Below are 18,835 nucleotides of genomic sequence, written 5' to 3'. Positions count from 1 at the left end.
CGGGTAGGAAGTTTAAAGTCACCTTCCTCGGTCTGGGTACCTGAATTGACTAGAGATGGTCGAAGTGTCCTGCTGCTACTCTTTTGCGTAATGTTTTCTTTCTCGACCGCAATAGATTCCGAAGGAGGTGTGACTGGCGATTTCATTTCGGGTGATTCGGGCGTGGCGACACGAGCTAGTTCTGGTGGATGCTCTGCGTCTTGAATCGAGGAGTCACCTGGAACACTTTCCTTGTTACTAGACTCTGATACGTCCTTAGTCGTTGCTTGAATAGAGGCATCGATGGGATCCACCGGCTTAGCTGGTTCCTGAGGTGGGGATGATTCTTCGTTAACGGCCTCCTTTTGGGACATAGATGCGTCATTATGGCCGTCCGGCTGAGGATCAATAGCTTTCTCTGATGGCTTGGTATCAGAAATAGTAGGAGTGGTCTTTGGCTCAGGTTCTTCTGGCTTCTCAAGGTGAACTTCTATGGCTTCAGGTTGTGTAGCTTCAGTCTCAGATGGATGCTCTTCACTAAGCGCGGCACCAGCAGCCGCAATCGCTGCCGCTGCAACAATTCCTGATTCGACAATGCCTACACCTTCGCCATCTTCAGCCTTCGAGCCTTCCTTTTTCTCTTCCTCTGCTATAGAATTTGGTAAAACTCCAGTCGATTCCTTTGCATTTTCCGAAGTCTCAAGATCTTGGGACTTAGTGAGTTCTGGCTCTTGACTGGAGGCAACTTCTTTGCTCGTAGAATCTTCAACTGGTTCTGATGGTTTAATTTCGACCGCATTCTCGGCTTGAGAAGACAACTCTTTCGCGATTATCGGAGCGTCATTTTCCTTGGCTTCTTCTACTTCTTGCGGGACGGCCTCGGTGTCCTTATTTATGGCTAGTACACTGGAATCGTCTGGTTTTTCCGCAGGCTCATCATGGTTAGACTCCATAGGTGCTGCTTTTTCTGAAGTAGGTCCCGTTTGTTCCGAAGAGGCTTGATTCTCGTCTTCGTTGTCTTGTACCTGAGGAGCTGGTTCCACTGATGCATCTGTCGAGGATGAATGTTGATTTTCGAGGGTAGGTTGCTCTTCAGGGGTAGATTCTTGTGCAGGAGTAGGTTCGGTAACGCCTTCATCCTCCTTAGTCGACTCCAGGTCTGTTTCAGTGGCCGCGGATTCTTTATTAGCTTCAGGTGCTTCATGAGGTTCTTTGGTTTGCGATTGAGGGATAGTTTCTGTGGGTACTTGAGATGCCTCACTGCCATCTAAACTTTCGCTGGGTCGGATCGGTTCGGATGTCTCAGCATTGACTTGTTTGTCTGAATCTTCTCCACCATCTTTGGCATCTTCTTCAACTTGTTTGAAATCTTGCTTGCTTTCGACTAAATTGATATCCTTTTCGACTGGCTCGGTGTTTCCTTCGATCGGATTAAGATCCTCTTCGGGTGCTACGGCATCCTCAGCAGGCTTGTCTCCATCAATTGGCTCGGAAATTTTAGCTAGCTTGACAACTTCTTCAGCGGGCTTGGTGTCTTCCTCTTCTTTTTCAGTCGTACTGGCGTCTTCTACTGGCTTAATGTCATTTTCGACTTGGTTAACTGACGTCCCGTCGTGGACTGATTTGACATTCTCCTCGACTTCTTCTTCAACTGGCTTGTCGTCTCCTTCGGATGGCTTGGCGTTCTCCTCGAAAGGTTTGGCATCTTCCTTGTCTTCGATTGGCTTTGACTCGTCTTGGACTTCTTCAACTATCTTGACATCTTCAGCTGGCTTGCTGTCTTCAGCTGGTTTGGCCTCCTCTTCGACCGGACTGTCTTCTTCAGTTGACTTGGCATTGCTATCGACTTGTTGAACTTGCTCCGGGTCTTTCTCAATCGATTTGACGGCGTCTTCGACTGGCTCGGCATTTTCTTCGGTTGGCTTAACATCCTCCTGAACTGTCTTGATTTCTTGAATTGGCTTGTCTTCATCTTCGACAGACTCAACCTCTAAACCAGTTGGCTCAGCATCTTCTTCGACCGGCTTAGAAACTTCATCCCCCTCAACCGGTTTAACGTCTCTAGTGTCTTCGACTTGCTTGGGGGTTTCCTTAGCTGTCTGGATGTCGTTTTCGATTTTTGCTGGTTCAACGTCTTCCGCTGGCTTAGTCTCCTCAACTTCTGCAGTAGACTGAACGTCTTGCTCATTTCCTTCACCTAACTCAGCGTCTCCTACGGCAGGCTTGATTCCATCTTCAGTGGGCTTTTCATCCACTTTACCTAGACTGGCGTCCTCGGCGGTCGACTTGACGTTTTCAACTAACTTGACACCTTCGACGGGTTTGGGATCCTCGTCAATTGGCTTGGATTCTCCCCCGGTGGGTTTATTTTCGTCTTCAGCAGATTCAGCGTCTTCTTCAGCCGGCTTAGTACCCCTAGCTTCTTCAATCGGGTTGACGTCTTCGGTGTCTTTCTCGACTTCCTTGGTCTCTTCAGCTGGCTTGGCGCTCACTTCAACTTCTTTGGTTGATTGGACGTCTTCCTCGGCTGGCTTGGCATCCTTTTCGACTCCTGCGGTTGATTCGGCGTTTGAAGTATCTTTAGCTGGCTCATCGCTTTCTTCGGCGGACTTAGTTACCTCTTCCATGGGTTTATCGTTCTCCGTTGGAATGATATTATCTGCGTTTGAATTGATGTCTTCAACCGGATTGACATCTTCGACTGTTTTGGGGCTCTCTTCAACTGGCTTCGTTTCCTCTGCGGATTTATCTTCGTCCTTGGGAGGTTTGACGCTCTCTTCGGCTGGTTTCACATCTTCGACTGGCTGGATCTGTTCAGTCTCCGCGATTGGGCTGACGTCTTTTTTATCGTTTTCGGCTGGCTTCGCGTCCTCGGCTGGCTTCGCGTCCTCGGTTGGCTTGGCGTTTACTTCAACTACTTTGGCGTCATCTCCGACAGGGTTACCTTTGTCTTCGACGGGTTCAATCTCCGACTCTTCAGGTCCCCCTTTAGAATCTGGTTGGTCGTTGGCCACGGGCTGAGGAGCGACTTCGGCACCAGTGGCGTCTACAGCTTCCTTAGTCCCATTTTCTTGTGACTTTCCGGATTCTTCTGGTTGGCTTGGTGTAATAATCTCGGGCTCGCTGACTTCATGAGTAGTCTCGGCCGTAGCAGGTAGTGGTGTAGTAGATAGTTCCCCTTCCGCAGAGACTTGTTCTTCAGCAGGTATAGAGCTAGCTTCTTCAGTCGAACCAGCACCTTCATTTGCCTCGACCTGAGACATCAATGTTAGTGACAATGTGATACATAGTATGACATACAAAAATGAGAGGGGTAAGTTCATATTTGTTGACATACAGAAGCTTCGGGGGCTGGAGTTTCATCATTTTCGATGTGAGTTGGCCCAGGGGGAGTGGAACGCTCTTGACTTTCAATTGCAACGCTCTCTTGCTTATCCGTCTCGGCTTTCTTGATAGGAATATCCTGGCTGGCTTCCACCGTTTTGGACTCGTCAACATCTCCAGATGCTTCAGCTTCAGGGGTTATTTTCTGGTCGGTAGATGGTTTGTCGCTTGTCTCAGTAGATTCAGAAGTTTTCTTGGTCTGCTCAGAATTAGTCGGTTCTGCGGGAGTAGGTCCTTGGCTTCCTGCGGCAATCTCTTCCTGCTCTGCCGATTCAACCTTTACGGGCTCCTCCTCCTGGGCCCCACTAGGTTCTTGCTCCCTTGCAGAGACCTTCTCCTCAAGATTGCCTTGGTCCTCAGCCTCGACTGGCTTAACCTCGGTTTCGATAGGTTTGTCATCATCTTCAGCAGCCTTTTCGACAGACTTGACTTCCTCTTCTGGTACTGTTTTGGATTCTTTCTCGTCACTACCTTGTGGTGGCTGATCTGGTGTGACATCGTTGGTCTCATTAGAATTATCAGTGCTCTCAGCCGTGGTATCGAGTGGCTGTTCCTTGGTAGGGTCCTCCTGAGCCTTATTTTCGATAGGCGATTCGCTGGATTTAGCATCGTTCTCGACAAGACTAGCTTCTTGCTCGGTAGATTCTGTAGACGTTGCAGAAGGATTGACCTCTTTTTTGACGGGCTCGATTTCATCTCCCTCATGGTCATCTTTAGATTCTGGCTGACCGCTATCCTGCTGCAACTTATCACTATCTTCCTGTGACTGGTCTGGCGCAGCAGCCTCGGTCACAGTAGGTATTTGTTCAGTAGATGAGTTGTCGTCGTTCTTAACAGGTGGCTGCTCGTCGGTGGAGGACATGTTCTCTTGAGATTTTCGCTCCTCAACAGCGTCTTGCCCCTCGGTTTCGATAGGTGCTTGTTCTTCAGCAGAAATTTGTCCCTCCACCGACGCCTCAGGCTCCTGAGGCTTGGCTTCGGTGTTTTCCATGTCTACATGGTCAACACTTTCGTTAGATGGTGGCGAGGTTGCAGTTGTCTGTTCTGAACTTTCGGCTTCTGGGTTAGGCTCGGGTTGGTTCTCAGAGTCCTTGACTTTTGTGGACTCAGCGTCGGCAGTAATCGGATCGAGAGACTGTTTGGTAGCCTCATTGGGTACTTCTTCCTTATTAACCTCACTCGGTACCGATACCGGTGCCGGTCCTTCAGTAGCTGTAGACTCGTGGTCAGGCGTGGCTTGCGAATCATCAGGAGTGTCTGTGGTGTCGCTTGTCTTTGAGGGGGACTCCTTATCTTCCGCAGCCCCTTTGGGTGAAGATTCGGACCCGGGTAGTTCTGGTTCAGCTGAGACAATCTCTTCGACATCAGGAGTGGGCTCGCTAGGGTTGGGTTCAGATTGGTCATTGGGAGGGGTGGCCTTCTCATTGACTGCCTCGTCAGTGGGTGACGAAATGGGTTGTATAGTCCCTGTAGTAGATTCGACTGGCGGTTTCGAGACTTCTGATTCAATGGGAGCGCTACTCTCTTCGTTAATAGGAGCGCAGCTCTCTCCATTGTCAATTGAATTCGGTTGCTCCAAAGCACTGTCAGCTGAAACAGTTTCAGACGATGTCGGGTCACTCTTAGCCTTCTCTTCAGCTACCGGTTCTGGATCTTCACTCGCGGCGTTGTCGTCGCTTGATTTAGCTTCGTCGATTTGAGTATCAGCAGGGCTTTCGTCAGTCGACACCTGTTCTGTATCAACTGCCTTTGCGTTCGGCTCAGAGGCGGTTCCTTCTACTTCTTCCGTTTCAACAGTACGACCTGGCTCTTCTAGTTTAGTTGGCTGCGTATCTTCATTCAGGTCGACATTTGGTGGTGCATCGTTAGTTGGGACGTCTGACCCTCCAGCACCAGCTTCTACGTCTTGATCAGCACCCGTGGCATCAACCGTTGAAGAGTCTTGATTAGGGCTAGTGGCGTCAGAGTTAACAGCATCAGCCGTTGGCTCTGCCTCCGGCTTACCGGCATCGGGTGTAGTGTCGATGGTGGCAGAGGGAGATTGCTCAGGTGATTTTGGATCGGTGGGTTGTTGGTCAGCGTCAACTTCTTCTTTCACTGGTACAGCAATAACCGTCTCGGCAATCGGCTCCTGTGTATTCTTAATTTCCTCTGCCTTTCCTTGCCCTTGAGGCTCCTCTGTGGAAGGGTTGCCTGATTCTTGCTGAGAGGCAAGATTCTCAACGTCATCGGGCTTCTCATCGTGGTCTTCTTTCGACTCCGGTTCTACCGTAGAGCTAGAAGATGGAGCATCAGTTTGTGGTGCTGCTTGTTCGGTAGATTCGATGGTCTCCGCCTCCTTTTCGTCATCCAACGGAGAAGTGTTCGACTGATTGATCGAGGTTTCTTTCTCTGAAACGGCAGCCAGTTCCTCTGTGGGAAGTTGCTGTGCGCTCTCATTAGGGGGTGAAGCCGAGTTCTCAGTCGTAGCCGTATCTTGTGTGCTGTCCAGCTTATCTTCAGTCTCCAGTACAATATGTTTTTCCGGGTCAGAACCTTGCGGAATAGATTCCTGTGAAGTAGATTCTTGTGCAATAGGCTCCTCAGGCGTGGATTGGGCCTCAGGCTCAGGCTTCTTGTCGCTCTCATCTTTGGCCGCTTCTGGTTTCACCGAGACATTCGCTGGAGCTGTCGGTTCTTCTGGGACGGTAGGTTCCGGTTCCGGTTTTGTCGCTTCTTGCGGGCTTGAATCACCTTCACCAGCATCCTTACCAGACTCAGGCTTAGGAGCATCGCTTGTATCTGATGCGGGTTGAACCACTACGGAGCTACCTTTGGACTCTGGCTCTTCGTTTTGATCAGCCCCGCTCGGTGTTTGTTGCGGGTCAGGTTTCGGTTCTTCCGTGGCAACTGATTTGTCTTCGGGGCCGACTTCTACGGAAGGTTTGGATTGTGTCTCTCCATGGGAGTCTAGTGTATCACGTTCAGCTGCCGATGGCTTTTCTTGGTCGCTTGCGGTTTCCTTTGTTGGAGACTCAGGTTCCGGACGACTATCCGGGGCCGATTCTTGTTCCACTTGCTTAGGCACCTCTGGTTTAGTTAGTGCCTCGGCATCATCACTAGAAGGGGCCTCATTGGCGCTGCATTCGGGCTTCTTAGCAGGAGGGATCTCTTTCTCGATAGCCTTTTCAGTATCCTTCTCACTGCCCTTCTCATGAACTATCTCTTCGGCAGGAGGCGTGGTCGGTTGCGTAGACTCGTTAGTCGGAACGACATCTGTTGGAGAAGTACCATCAGTTATCGCCTTGTTTTCTCCGCTCTCGCTTGTCTCGGGTTTTGGTTGACTGTCAGCTTCGGTCTCTTTGCTCTCAGTTGCGGTAGGTGCTGGGTTAGCTGGTGGCGGTGGCGGTGCCGGATCCTCTGGCTTGTCAACTTTAGCCGGTTCAGGTGGCAGCGGTGACTCCTTCAGGACAGCATCCGCTGCCGGTGCTGGAGATTCTGATGGTTTGGCGTTCGGCTCCATGTCCTTCACTGCATTGTCAGCCTTATTCTTAGCGGCTTTCTCTTTCTCCTTCTTTTTTTCCTTCTTCTTGGCGTTCTTCTTTTGGTTCGCTGTGAGTGGAGGGGCGACCTCCTTCGCCTTCTCCTTCGCTATCACAGGTTTTTCTGGTTCAGACTTCCCACCTTTTGCCTTCTTCGTATTTTTCGATTTTACTGCTGGTGGAGATATTGGGGTTGGAGGCGTCCGAGGTAACTGAGGTATCCGGGGTATATGAGGTGTAGTTGGTTCGGATTGGCCTTCATTCACATCATCTTCTTCCGGTTCACCTTCGCCGACTACGAGGTCTATTAGCGCAAACGATTAACCATTATGGGCGTATATACCTTTATCCTCAGCCTCCTCGTCTAGGTTTGGGACTTGATAATATTGTACCGGTGTCCAGGGAGATACTTGAACATTCGAATATGGATTAATCCTAGAGGGGCAATACGCAATTTCATCTTGGTCTTCCATCTTCCGTTGGTCCACAGGAACGAGACCTGTTGGTGATTTAAAAGACTATTCTAATTGTTTCCCTATGCAAAGTGACGAGTATAATGCGGGTATTGGCAGAAGCCGGGCAAGACAATTGGATAGTAAGGTACCAAATTCTGGTTGTTGGATATCTCGTGTGGGAAATATGGACAACGAGATGATAGTAGAAGGAGCAAATGCGGGCTCTACCTATGAAAACGATTACGATGGTGACAATGGGTGGTAGGAAACTAATTGAGTGGGTAGATGACGGACATATGGTGTGTAGTAGAAGAATTTTCTTGATGCGAGCTCGGAACCATAGAATGACGTCTGACGAGACCGAGAACAAATGTAAGACGTCTATGTAATATTGACTATCTACACCCTCGAGAGGAACTACCTAGATGGGACATACCCCACGGCTTGAACAAGTCAAAGTGGAGCGAGATCTCAGGCTATGGTGATCAATAATCGTGCTCAAGGGGTTTACCGACGACGAACACCACAGAACTGGCGCCACGTCGCGAAGGAGGTTGGGCTAGGGTTGAGACAGATCTGGATCTGGAGACCGGAAGCAGCATACTGGAGCAAGCTTGGAGTAGACCCATGGTATAACACCGTACCAAGTGAAGGGCGACGGCTCTGACTTGACAGGGAAGCTGGTAGCGGCCCAACAATGGACGAGAAATGCAAGCAGACGCAAGAAGATGCAGACGAACGGAAATGGGGCAGACCCACGCATAAAAGTTCCGGTGAAACGGGAGAGTTTGATGAGGTTTATGAGGTGGATGAGGTTTGACAGCGTCATGCAAGACCACTTGGCCACCGCCAGGAGCGGATATTGAGAGATGATAAGTAGAGTCCGGGTCATTGGGCTTCAACACGCCCTCCCTCCTCTTTCTCTCGCTCTCTCCAACGATTACAACGATGATTTCGCGGATGAAACAGTGAGAGGCAAGTATCTTTGAATGGGCCGTACGGTCCCTGAATTGGCCGCGGGCGGCTTTACCCACCGTCCAACCGGCAGGATCAAATACAGCGTGCATGATTACCGATGCTGGTCTTATGTGCAACGTGGTCGTCCTCGTTGGCTTCACTTTCCTAACCCCACCACGACAGCCAACCACTTTGTGGGGCGAGCGTGGGCGGGAATTGTTGATCCCTCATTGGACTACCAGCCAGCCCAGCTGGACGAGATCTGCCTTAGACCTTCAATTGTTCAATTTAATTGAAGGGATTTCCCACCCGCTGACATGGTGAGTCAAGAATATAATGCAACATGATAGATGATGGTAGATGAAGGGTGGTGGTGAGTAACGCATATTGACGAATTTTGAAGTTGGTTGACAAATAATGAAAATGAATTGAGTCGAATCGAGCTTGGGAAACTGAGGGAAATGGAAAAAGAGCCTATCGATAAGAGCCATTGACGAAGGCAAACCACCCTAACGTGTCACGTGCATCGAATGATGTTCGGACCACCCGCAAATTGCTCTCTCTCCGAACGGCGAACTTCACATCGGGGTCCCGATTTGGCAACTTCCATTATTACATAACGGTGTAACCAGCCTATTGGTTGGTAATATCTCACACATACATAGTACATTCTCCTTGTTTCGACACCAACGCAAACTTCCATGCGGGTGTCCAACAAGGCTCGATTTTGAAGTGCCCGATGGAATTATAGCCCAAATACGCACACCTAATACGACTTGGCGTAAGCAAACAGACAGGCATGAAACGAGGCGGTATAGCCGAGGCTATGCAATACCTACCTAGTATCACCGCAGTTAAGTGTTCTCGTTGTTACGAACTGCCGTTTGTCACTAGCCCCTAGCAGAGTGCCTAGGTTAGGCAAGTAGTCGATATGGGGACCTAAGAAAATTACGAGACATTAAGGTCTCATTACCTCCCATGCGTTCTATTCAGCTCCAAGATAATACAGATACCTAGGTAAGTAGGTATGCTATGATGCCACGTCTCTTATAAGTTAGTTACTACGAAATATATTACAGGCGTGTCCACGCGCGCGTGGAAATGATACGCCAAAATCAATCTCTATATTCAAGTCTTCATCTTCCCTTGCGATATAACTCGACCACGGGATTTCTAAAAACATCGAAGTCCGGGTTAACTTCTACAATCCCCAATTTAACATTTGTTTCCTATGTTCGTACGCACTATGACTTGTAGGTACGTGATCGCTGAATCACATAGAAATAATTGGGAAAATTCATGACATGTGGGAAATTAATATAAGGTTTTACAACACTATAGCTGAAAATTATGGAATAAGTGTCCCCTTCGACCTAATTATACCTACTAGATACCTAGGGAGCCATGATAATCGTAATATGGGTTAAGTTCCTTAATGGTGTTCTACTAATGCTCCTATGAACTACATTTCCTAGCTATCTACCTACCTATAAATTTCCTGGACTATCCTATTACGGTCTTTTGTCGAAAAGGAGAAACCCCAGTTTAAGCCAAGCTACCTGATGCCTAGCAATACTACTTTACATATTTCTACTTGGACCACCATTCTAAGCATAGTAACTACCTAGGTAGGTATCCTACAAATAAAATAAAATTTTGATAGGAGAACTTTAATGGAAATAACGGTATGGAAAAATCAGCATTCCAGTTCTTAGCCATATACGAGTACATAAAGCGAGCACTTACCTATATTTCCAATTATATGAGTGCCTACCTTATAGAAAACCTCCTTCATATGACATATCGTGCGTCTATTTCTCGGCGGAGAGGTTTCAATTTGATGTTCATATGTTCCTATCCTCTGCAATTTATCTTATTTGCTCTCCCTGTACATCAAGGAACCAAATCAACTTTGGTAGTATTCGCATGGTACATACGACATATCTTAAGAGAATAAATACCTCTAGGAGCCTTCTTATACTGGAGTGCCTTGAGATACCCTCTCACGCAAAATTGCATAAAATAAGTTCTTAAGCCATTGTGAAATATAAGATTTCTGTTCAACCCCTGAGCTGCCAGGTTCCAGCATACAAGTGCCCAGTCCTAAAAGACTAGGACTATTCCATCGAAGTCCCAAAAAGGAGCCAAAACCTATAATAGGGGTATGAGACGTTTATAAGAAACAAAAGGTCGGGTCGTTGAGAAGTGTATATTATTTCGCTAATGGAAGGGTAGTTTGCGTACTTGGGTGCCAATGACGCTGTTCAGGAAATGGGAAACACAAAGTGATAATAACATGTTCATAAAGGCATATACGTATGCATTCGCCAAAGTTTTCACGATATGCCTGTGAACCAATAAAAATAATTTCGATGAATTCTACCCAGATAACTAGCACGAAGACACCAGTAGTCGCAGGTAGAGACGGATGATCCTAGACAATAAGATATTGATCGCAACTAGAAAAACTCATATTGGAGATAAGGTACCTGAATAACCACATGCAACTCAAGTAGGTACACGTATTATGCATCTGAGGAGTTGGCCAGATCATCTACATAGGTGTAAGGGGCGAAGAGCAAGGGGCTAGATAACCGCTTGTAAGGTGCAGCTTGTATATTATCTGGGACAAATATATAAAGGGTTTTAGGAGATGAGCAGACGTTAATCAAAGTCTTTTACTACCTATGCCTTTAACTGGTAGTTGTCTACAGCCAGGGATTAGGAGGCAAGATACAGCCTCACATGACCTGGTGGGCCAGACCCAGGCTGTAAGAGCGCGAATGGTACATGATTTTACTTATATTTTGTTTTGTACCACTTGTACCACTTGTACCAACAATACCCTGAACCGAGCTTTTGTCGGTGCTTATGTGTATCTTGCCTCCTAATCCCTGGCTGTAGATAACTGCCAATCAAAGAGTTAAGCGAGGCAAAGGCAAGCTACCTACTACTATCACCCACGCTGTGACGCAGTCTTCAACGACGGGCCCACCCCCTGACAGTAGGCCCGCGGGCGCTATCTTCCAAGATGACCCAGTGCTGAATTAGTAGCTGCCTACCTAAATTAAACGACTTGAAGTCATGTTAAAAGACTAATCCAGTACGGTGTTATACCTACTATTATACCTACTATTATTTGAAATCTAAGTGTCATTTCGTACTTGCTGGGGTAGGTTCTAATATTCTCTACTAGGTAGTTCGAAGGAAAGGGTCAAAATGAAACTAGATATGAGACGAATCAAATCTTACTTTATTTAGAATAGTTAACAAGTAAGTCTATAGGTATTTATATTGCGTGAAAAATGATAGGCTCGAGTATTAATACCAGTAATGCAGCACGTATTATCAGAGTAGACACGTATACTCTTTGGCTCTCTTCGCATTCGGAGTGGGTTGGGTCGATCGAAGGTGTACAGTTTATGCTACTTTCACAAGACGAAAGGAACGCATCACGTTTATCTAATGGGCTTATTAGCAAAATAATCGGCTTTATGCTGGCAGGGAACAATTGACTAGGTACAATATGCACCCATTTTGCAAATCTACATTCATTCGTATTTACCTAGAGTTAGACTAAGTATTTGTCTATGTAGGAAGAAAATCGAGGTTAGTAATTGGTCATATTCGAGGAGGTTGGATTGTTGAACGAGGGTTGAGCGGCCAGGAAGCTTTGTAAGCTAGGTCTTAGGAGGAAAAGGAGGCCGTTGACTTGCGATAAAACCTGTTTATTACCTCCATGACTATAATAAGCTATGCGTAGCTAGGTAGGTAGGTATTCATGTGCAATTTAAAGTGCAAGATTCTTTTGCTTTAATTTGATCGGCCGAGGGATAATAATTATATTAGGATTACCTTTCCGGTTTCACTAGGCAGATCACAAGATTCGCCGACGATCTTATATATTGACCATTAGTATTCGAGAAATTGGCCTCGCACCAGTGATATTGTCAATAAGTTAGTTTATGTAGGTAGACTAGAACATCTTTCATCCGTCAACTGAACATGCTGAAAATGAGTTACCGCCAATGAAGCACCATGGTCTCAAAACGCCGACGCCGTAGTTAGAAATGGGGAAATTTGATTCGAAGGGGGCTGCTATGCGTCTCTTACATCTCCGTCCAGATCAGAGCGGCTTGATCCAAACTTCCATCGCAGCACAAATGTGCCAATACCACAGCTCCCCATGCAATCGTCCATTCTAGAGTCCCACTACCGAAATTCTTTCTCGAGCCTGATGTTGCTGCCATTGGCAACGTGGGAGCAAAGGGGGTAACTTGAACAACCGAACTATCACATGGCCATCTCCGCTTGCAATTTCCGGAGTTCCGCTTCTTCGTCGTCCTCCTCGAGGGCAGCCTGTTTGTTGGCCGGGACTAGGTTATGGTATTAGTATATGGAAGGTAGGACCGTTAGAGAGGAAATCAACTTACTCTCCTGGTTCCCAACAGCAGGCATCCTGTGAATCGCATCCGACACAGGTACGCTTCCCGACTCGAGCATCTTCTTGTCGAGCTGTTCCTGTTGCATTGCCTCGAGCTCGTCGTTTAGATCTTCCTCGTCCACGGGTTCTCCGATCTGGTTGCTCGTAATCGCCGCAACGATTTCTTCGCTGAGTGCGTTCTGCTCCCGTAATTTGTCCCTGTTATTACATGTTAATAAGTCACATCGAACACTTGGTTGTATATGATTTGCTTGTCGGGGAACGTACATGGTTTCGTCGACTTTCTCGGGTGTGAGCTTGCCGTGGATGTGCTTCATTGCCTCGCCTGCTCTCTCCATCGCAGCCAAAGTCTCCCGATTGATATTTGCCGATTCGATAGCGTTAATTTGCTGCTCGAGGGTTCCGATTTGCGATATGGTCTGCTCGAGGCTGTGTTCGTGTCCCTTCTTCCTCCTCAGCGCGGCCTTCGCGGCTATCAGCGCATACGTCAGCTCGGACCATGTGACAAGCTTCACATGATTCACGACTCACCATTCTTATTTGTGTTGACATTCTTCCGTGCGATAGCATCTTGCTCCTCCATCTGTGCCATGAGATGCTTTTCGCGCTTCTGCAGCATATCCAACTGCGCTCTTAGGCCAAGAATAGCATTTTTGGGGCTGTCCTTCTTCTTCTGGGCAGCGCCGCCGCCGAACCAACCCCAAACGCCGGACATGGTGATCGATAGTCGATGATGATTTGTCGAAGCTGAGATTGATTTGGCGACGGGATCTTGCTAGTATCGGCTAGGGATAGGGATATGATATCGATCGCGGGGTGTATCGTCGATAAGGTGGTGGTTGAGGAGATGACGTCGCTTTTCTAGCGTGTCTGAGAATACAGACGTATCGAGAGTGATTATCGAAAGTACGATGGATTCGAGGTGATCGAGGTTGAGACGTTAGAGTGTCGCCTAGTTTATCGGGAGATTGTTGCGGTCTAGGCAGACAGATAAGGTGGAAGTTGGAGGTCAAGATTAGGTAGACCAGGCAGTAGATAATTGAAGTAGTGGTAAGTAGTAAGTGGATGGATGGATGATTAGATGACGCCGCAAGCGACAAGGGCGACAAGGTGTAAAGGTGCAAGGTGCCTGCCCGCCGCCTGCCCAAAAAAGATATAGTGGGTCCCCTCCGCTATCCGCCTGATCTATCATACCTATCTCCGAAATTTAACCTTGATTAGTCACCTTGTCGCCTTAGTCACCCTATTATTCCTCGGCTAACCACTAACAAAGAAGCGTAAAACCTTGGGACAAAGGCAAACCTTAGCATTTAAAGCTTCGTGAATCCGGACTGCCAATTTGCCCAATAGTACCCCTTTACATCTCATCCCACTCACTAAACACGGGGACTGTGAGCATTGCAAATTGCGGGCTGCTACTTTACGAAAACCTTCTATGATATCTTCTCATACTAAAATAAAGATACCTACGTAATTGCGGGCTCACTTCCTATTATTTCGAGCTCATAATCGTCCGTGACCCATTACTCTCACAATGTCAAGCGGCCCTTCTCCCTCAGTGCGATGCCTCATGTCGGACCTGTTTAGGCACCTCGGAAAGAAGGTCAGATTTTTAGGATGGTAAGACTGCATCTCCACTCATATCATTCCCAGGTCAACTCAACTATCTCCGTCATTTCCGTGGGTCTGGTAAACACCATTCTTTGCAATCATGACAGCTTCTTGCATCCCTAGAGACAATTGATCCTTTTGGGATTTCCCATCTGGACATATGCGCTAATGGTATCATCAGCGTAACTTTTTACAATACTCAAACAGGCTGGGTGACTCTTGAGCATAATTATCATGGAAGAATCTATACAGCCTATGTCGATGCCAAGCTTATTCTCGAGTCCCTCCAGCACGATCATGTAGATGTAGGGCAATGGGTTCATGTGGTAGGATACGTCAACTCTGCCGAGCTCATGTCGCCGCATGCACCATCAGAGGGGCGGAGTCGATTTACCGTCAGAGTCCAGGCTCTTGTTCTTTGGACCGCCGAAGATCTGGATATCTCAGCATACGAGAAGACGTTCGAGAGGACAGTCGCTTTCAACAGAGTGGCCGACCTAGAAGACCCTTCTACTTCCTCATCCACACAACCGGTGGAGTGATCCAAGGGAGATTGCCAAACAGGAACCAAACAGGAACCAAACGATATGCGATACATGCTATTGGGAGCCTGACGTCGTCCACTTGTCGATTTTAAAAGTTGCGCATCTCCAGAAAGAAAAGGTAACCATCCAATTTGCTTAGGTCATACTAAGCTATAAAAAAACCCATGATTACAACCCGATTCATCCGGGTGACGAATCACTAGTAGTTACCGTTCGTCATTTGGTACCATTGCACCGTCGATGGCGATACTCACCGCAGGATTTCTTCTGGTACAAATACGCTGCAAAACCAATGCAAATATACGGGGTTACGGGGTGATGGTGGTCTGGTGAGGTTATCGATGATGGGCTACGGGCTGCAAGCATTCGCAAATTTTGCCAAGAACTACCGCAATTACCCCGGTTGTATGCCAACTCAGCAAGAAAACTAAGAGCTGTGAAAGGCGGCTGCTCTTCCAGAGATAAGCTCCGATCGATTCCCGGTACGACCTTGCTTCATAAAAACTCCGCTCTCGGCTGGCCGCGACCTTTAGGATCTCCCAAAGGTCGTTGGCTAGACGGTATAACTACTTTGATTGGTAGCTAGGCCGAATAAACAAAAGGGGCTATATCAAAGCCTTATATCTACCTAATTGTCTCAACTCTAGATGTCTTGGACCATATTACCTGCACGACTTCTGCATGACATGCACAGAACCGCAGGGTGAGATACCTGGAACAAGCCAATTGGGATTAGGTCTCGCCAAAAAGAGCTTAAGCTTCTTTGGCTTGTTGCGGCAGCTTGAGCGCTCATGCAGACAACCATTGAACTATCGTGTTTCAATCTTCCGGATCCACAGAGGCTTCAGCAATGCCAGATGGCAATCCCTCGCTGGAGGACGATTCCCACCTGCAGCTATCAATCTCAGACAATCCATTCCCGACCAACCTCGACCAACCTTGGAGCCGCCCAAGGCCCGCTCAGTCGTCGGGCGTGCGACTCTCGACTCCCTTCGACCTGTGCTCCCGCCTCTGTCTGACAGGCACACATTCGGTTGCGTTACATCGGCGATCTGCCACATCCCCAGACAGTTCGCGACTCTCTGCTAAACGTCACTTCCGTGATGACTCGCTTCCTTTCTTGTCGTCGTATGGCCGCCGAGAAATGTGACTTCTTCGATCTTTTCCTCGACGTTTGGATCCTTCTCCAGACCCCTTGGAGATTAAAACTGGTTGGTGTAATGGCCGCTTCAACGGCTTCTCTGGATTCAATTGCGAGCGGGCTGCAGCCTGCTTTTCCCACATCTCTTTCGACTTCAAGCAGATGTCGTCGATTTGTTCCTGGACGTAGGTTAATTGGCGACGGGAACTCGTGGTAAGCGGACATGGCTTACATCCGTCAAACATGCACCAGGCGTCGTGATGAGAAAGCCATCCTCTCCCTAAAAGCAAATTGGTCAATATAATACTCGCAATGCATCGTCGTTGATCATCATACTTCTCGGGTGTACGGTCTAACGGTGGCGTCTGGCCCCAAGTAATACTGGAGCTCCTGAGTGATAACCTTCTTATGAATATCTAGATGCGGAATCCAATATCTGTTCATGGGAGGGGATGCCATATTTCGAACGTATGCTGGCCGAAAGAAGAATCGCTCGAGAGGAAGACGACAAGGTCAGCATGGAATCGGTCGAGAGAAGTATTTATGCGAGAAGCCAAACAGCTGTTGCGCCGCGCAAGCTTAATGCCGAAACATTCGGCAGCAGCGCAATTCCTCCGGAGGATGCTGCTATGTTATATTCTCACACCGCTCTTGATGTGCAGGAGAGGCTTTAATAGCCGTGTGTCTAAGTTGTCTGGCCTGCCATACCTTCGTCCCGAATGCGACTGTGGTCTGGTAGGTGCATATATACACAAGGGATGCAATGGTTCGCCTCACTTACACGCCCCATTTTTCCACAGCGACGAATAGGCACCGCCCACTTCCTAGAGTACAAAGCATCGAATACCCACAGCTCGAATACCGGTATTTGCTTTAATTGCTCAATCTTGTATAGTCAGTGCTGTATCTGGTCACATTGCAGCGACCCCCCTGCCGGTACCGAACTCGTGCTTCTTACTTTTCACGAAACTGCGTCACGCATCCGCGCCCGAGTGTCCGTATATTTGTGATTCGGATATCCTATCAAGGGATAACCGTCCTTCATTTTTGCGTTTGTGGCGTTTTTTTCTCACTCTCGTCGTCTGCCAATGGAGTTTTCGATAAACAGGGTATGCACGTCTGGTCGTCAGAAAGCCTCGGCGGAGGTCAGCAAGCACCAGGGAACGAAGAGCCATTGGATTTCTTCGAAAGTCGCCATTTATTTGCAGTTCAGACGCCTACAGTCAATATTACTACCATCTCGCCTATATTTCAGCTTCCGAAAGCAGCCCACGTTACCGCGTCATCCGACCTAGATTAGGCAGTTGCACTACTCATTGACTTCCCACCTGGGCCGTTAGCGCTTCGTCTTTCTTCGCCACACGAGGCTTTCGACTGCTTCGGGGTTCTTCAACTCGACTATTTTAGCTTGGCGCAGTTCGTCCAACGGTCACACCTTATCAGCTGAAACCCAGAGGAAGGTTTCCCGTTTCAGGTTGGCGTAAAACCAGAACGACGAATAAATCCAATCATAATAAAAGCATTCAATCTCCAGATTCTCAATCTTACGTGGTACGATACCACACTCCCCGTACTCCCCATAGTACACTTTGGTTTGTCTGGCTCCTAACGGTAGGCTGTGTGAGAACGGCCGACTCCCCGAAATACCACTCTCATGGTCGTAACATCGTGGCCTCGTGCGCCTTTGATGATCGAACTCTTATACGCTGTAGATACTTTAGCGAAACAAGTAATTCAAGGGCGCATATGGCGCTGGCTGGATATAAACAACACAGCTGTCAATAAAATCCGGTTCGACGACTCCCCAACTTACGAGTTCCTACACCTACCCATATATGCTGTCATCATATATGAAGTAGCTGGTATTGGCAAGGATACTCAATGTTGTCGGTTACGTCGGTAGAGGAACAGAATCCTTATACAAGCCTGGTTATATTGCATATAATCCGTGTTGAATCCGGTGGGAATTGGGTCGATCCTGAGCCTAGTTGGCTGGACTTAAGAGATGCTGACCCCTGAACCCCTTTCTTTCGGTGGACAAAGACGTCCCTATGGAAAGTAGGGCTGGCAAAATTCCATTGGCGGAGCTTGATGATGCACACACTCAGCGCTTCACTTTAACTAGTATTTCCCTATACAAAAGGAAACTTGCCACATCGGCATGTTAACATATTAGTAATATAGACCAATGTACTTCATAGCTCCTTAACAATCTGATTTTTTTCGTCCGTCGGAGGTTCAGCATTACCATGCGCCACCTACGCTAAATAAGAATCCCTTCTGTGGTTATCATGATCACCATTTAGATCCCGTAATATACACCTAAGCCTAGGCGAAATAATAGAAGAGATGAAACAACGGGCTGGAAGCCGCGCGGGCTAGATGTCGGATCTCTCCTAAACACCTAGTTTATGACACGGACTAAATAGAATCAAATATCTACTGTCGACAAGTTTTGAAATATGCTCCCATTGTTCTTAGGTGACATGAAAATGCAGCAAAACGATCAGTTCTTCAGTGCTCCCTTAGCCTTCACTTAGGTGTAGGGGATGAAAATATGATTGCTCTTAGGTACCTAGGTAGTTTCCAAGTTTTCCTATACTTATCGATCTACGAAGTCATTTATCATAGAACAAGGTTTCCTGGTTCCTTCAGCGGGCTCACATACAATTTCTCGAACAATAACATGCCACCATGTTCATCCTGTAAAGAGCGATGCCAATTATCATACGTCTCGCCCTGAGTTTAAGGTACAGAACTATCTAAGAACGAAAGAAATGGGTACCTAGGGATATAGC

At 47.7% G+C, this 18,835-nt stretch overlaps 3 protein-coding genes across 3 annotated transcripts; 1 reads left to right on the top strand and 2 right to left on the bottom strand.

The window, feature by feature from the left end:
* Window positions 1-12,075: 12,075 nt before the first annotated feature.
* F4807DRAFT_418290 (Snf7-domain-containing protein) lies at window positions 12,076-13,852 on the bottom strand. The gene is made up of 4 exons (XM_047997297.1): window positions 13,272-13,852; window positions 13,008-13,212; window positions 12,730-12,938; window positions 12,076-12,672 (listed from the first exon to the last, which is right to left on the bottom strand). Exons 1-4 carry the CDS (start codon window positions 13,453-13,455, stop codon window positions 12,590-12,592), a joined length of 681 nt encoding a protein of 226 aa, XP_047856097.1. The 5' UTR covers window positions 13,456-13,852; the 3' UTR covers window positions 12,076-12,589.
* A 422-nt stretch (window positions 13,853-14,274) lies between these two features.
* Window positions 14,275-14,893, top strand: F4807DRAFT_458471 (CST complex subunit Ten1; the record flags this gene model as incomplete). The annotated part of the gene is made up of 2 exons (XM_048001217.1): window positions 14,275-14,360; window positions 14,533-14,893. 2 exons carry the CDS (start codon window positions 14,275-14,277, stop codon window positions 14,891-14,893), a joined length of 447 nt encoding a protein of 148 aa, XP_047856096.1.
* Window positions 14,894-15,988: 1,095 nt separating this feature from the next.
* Window positions 15,989-16,496, bottom strand: F4807DRAFT_458470 (uncharacterized protein; the record flags this gene model as incomplete). The annotated part of the gene is made up of 3 exons (XM_048001216.1): window positions 15,989-16,216; window positions 16,270-16,317; window positions 16,374-16,496. 3 exons carry the CDS (start codon window positions 16,494-16,496, stop codon window positions 15,989-15,991), a joined length of 399 nt encoding a protein of 132 aa, XP_047856095.1.
* Between the last annotated feature and the right edge of the window lie 2,339 nt (window positions 16,497-18,835).

Source organism: Annulohypoxylon truncatum (assembly GCF_022578515.1).
Source record: "Annulohypoxylon truncatum strain CBS 140777 unplaced genomic scaffold F4807scaffold_9, whole genome shotgun sequence".
Classification (NCBI taxonomy): domain Eukaryota; kingdom Fungi; phylum Ascomycota; class Sordariomycetes; order Xylariales; family Hypoxylaceae; genus Annulohypoxylon; species Annulohypoxylon truncatum.
Note: the sequence above shows the minus strand (reverse complement) of the source record. Positions and strands in the feature narration are given on the sequence as shown.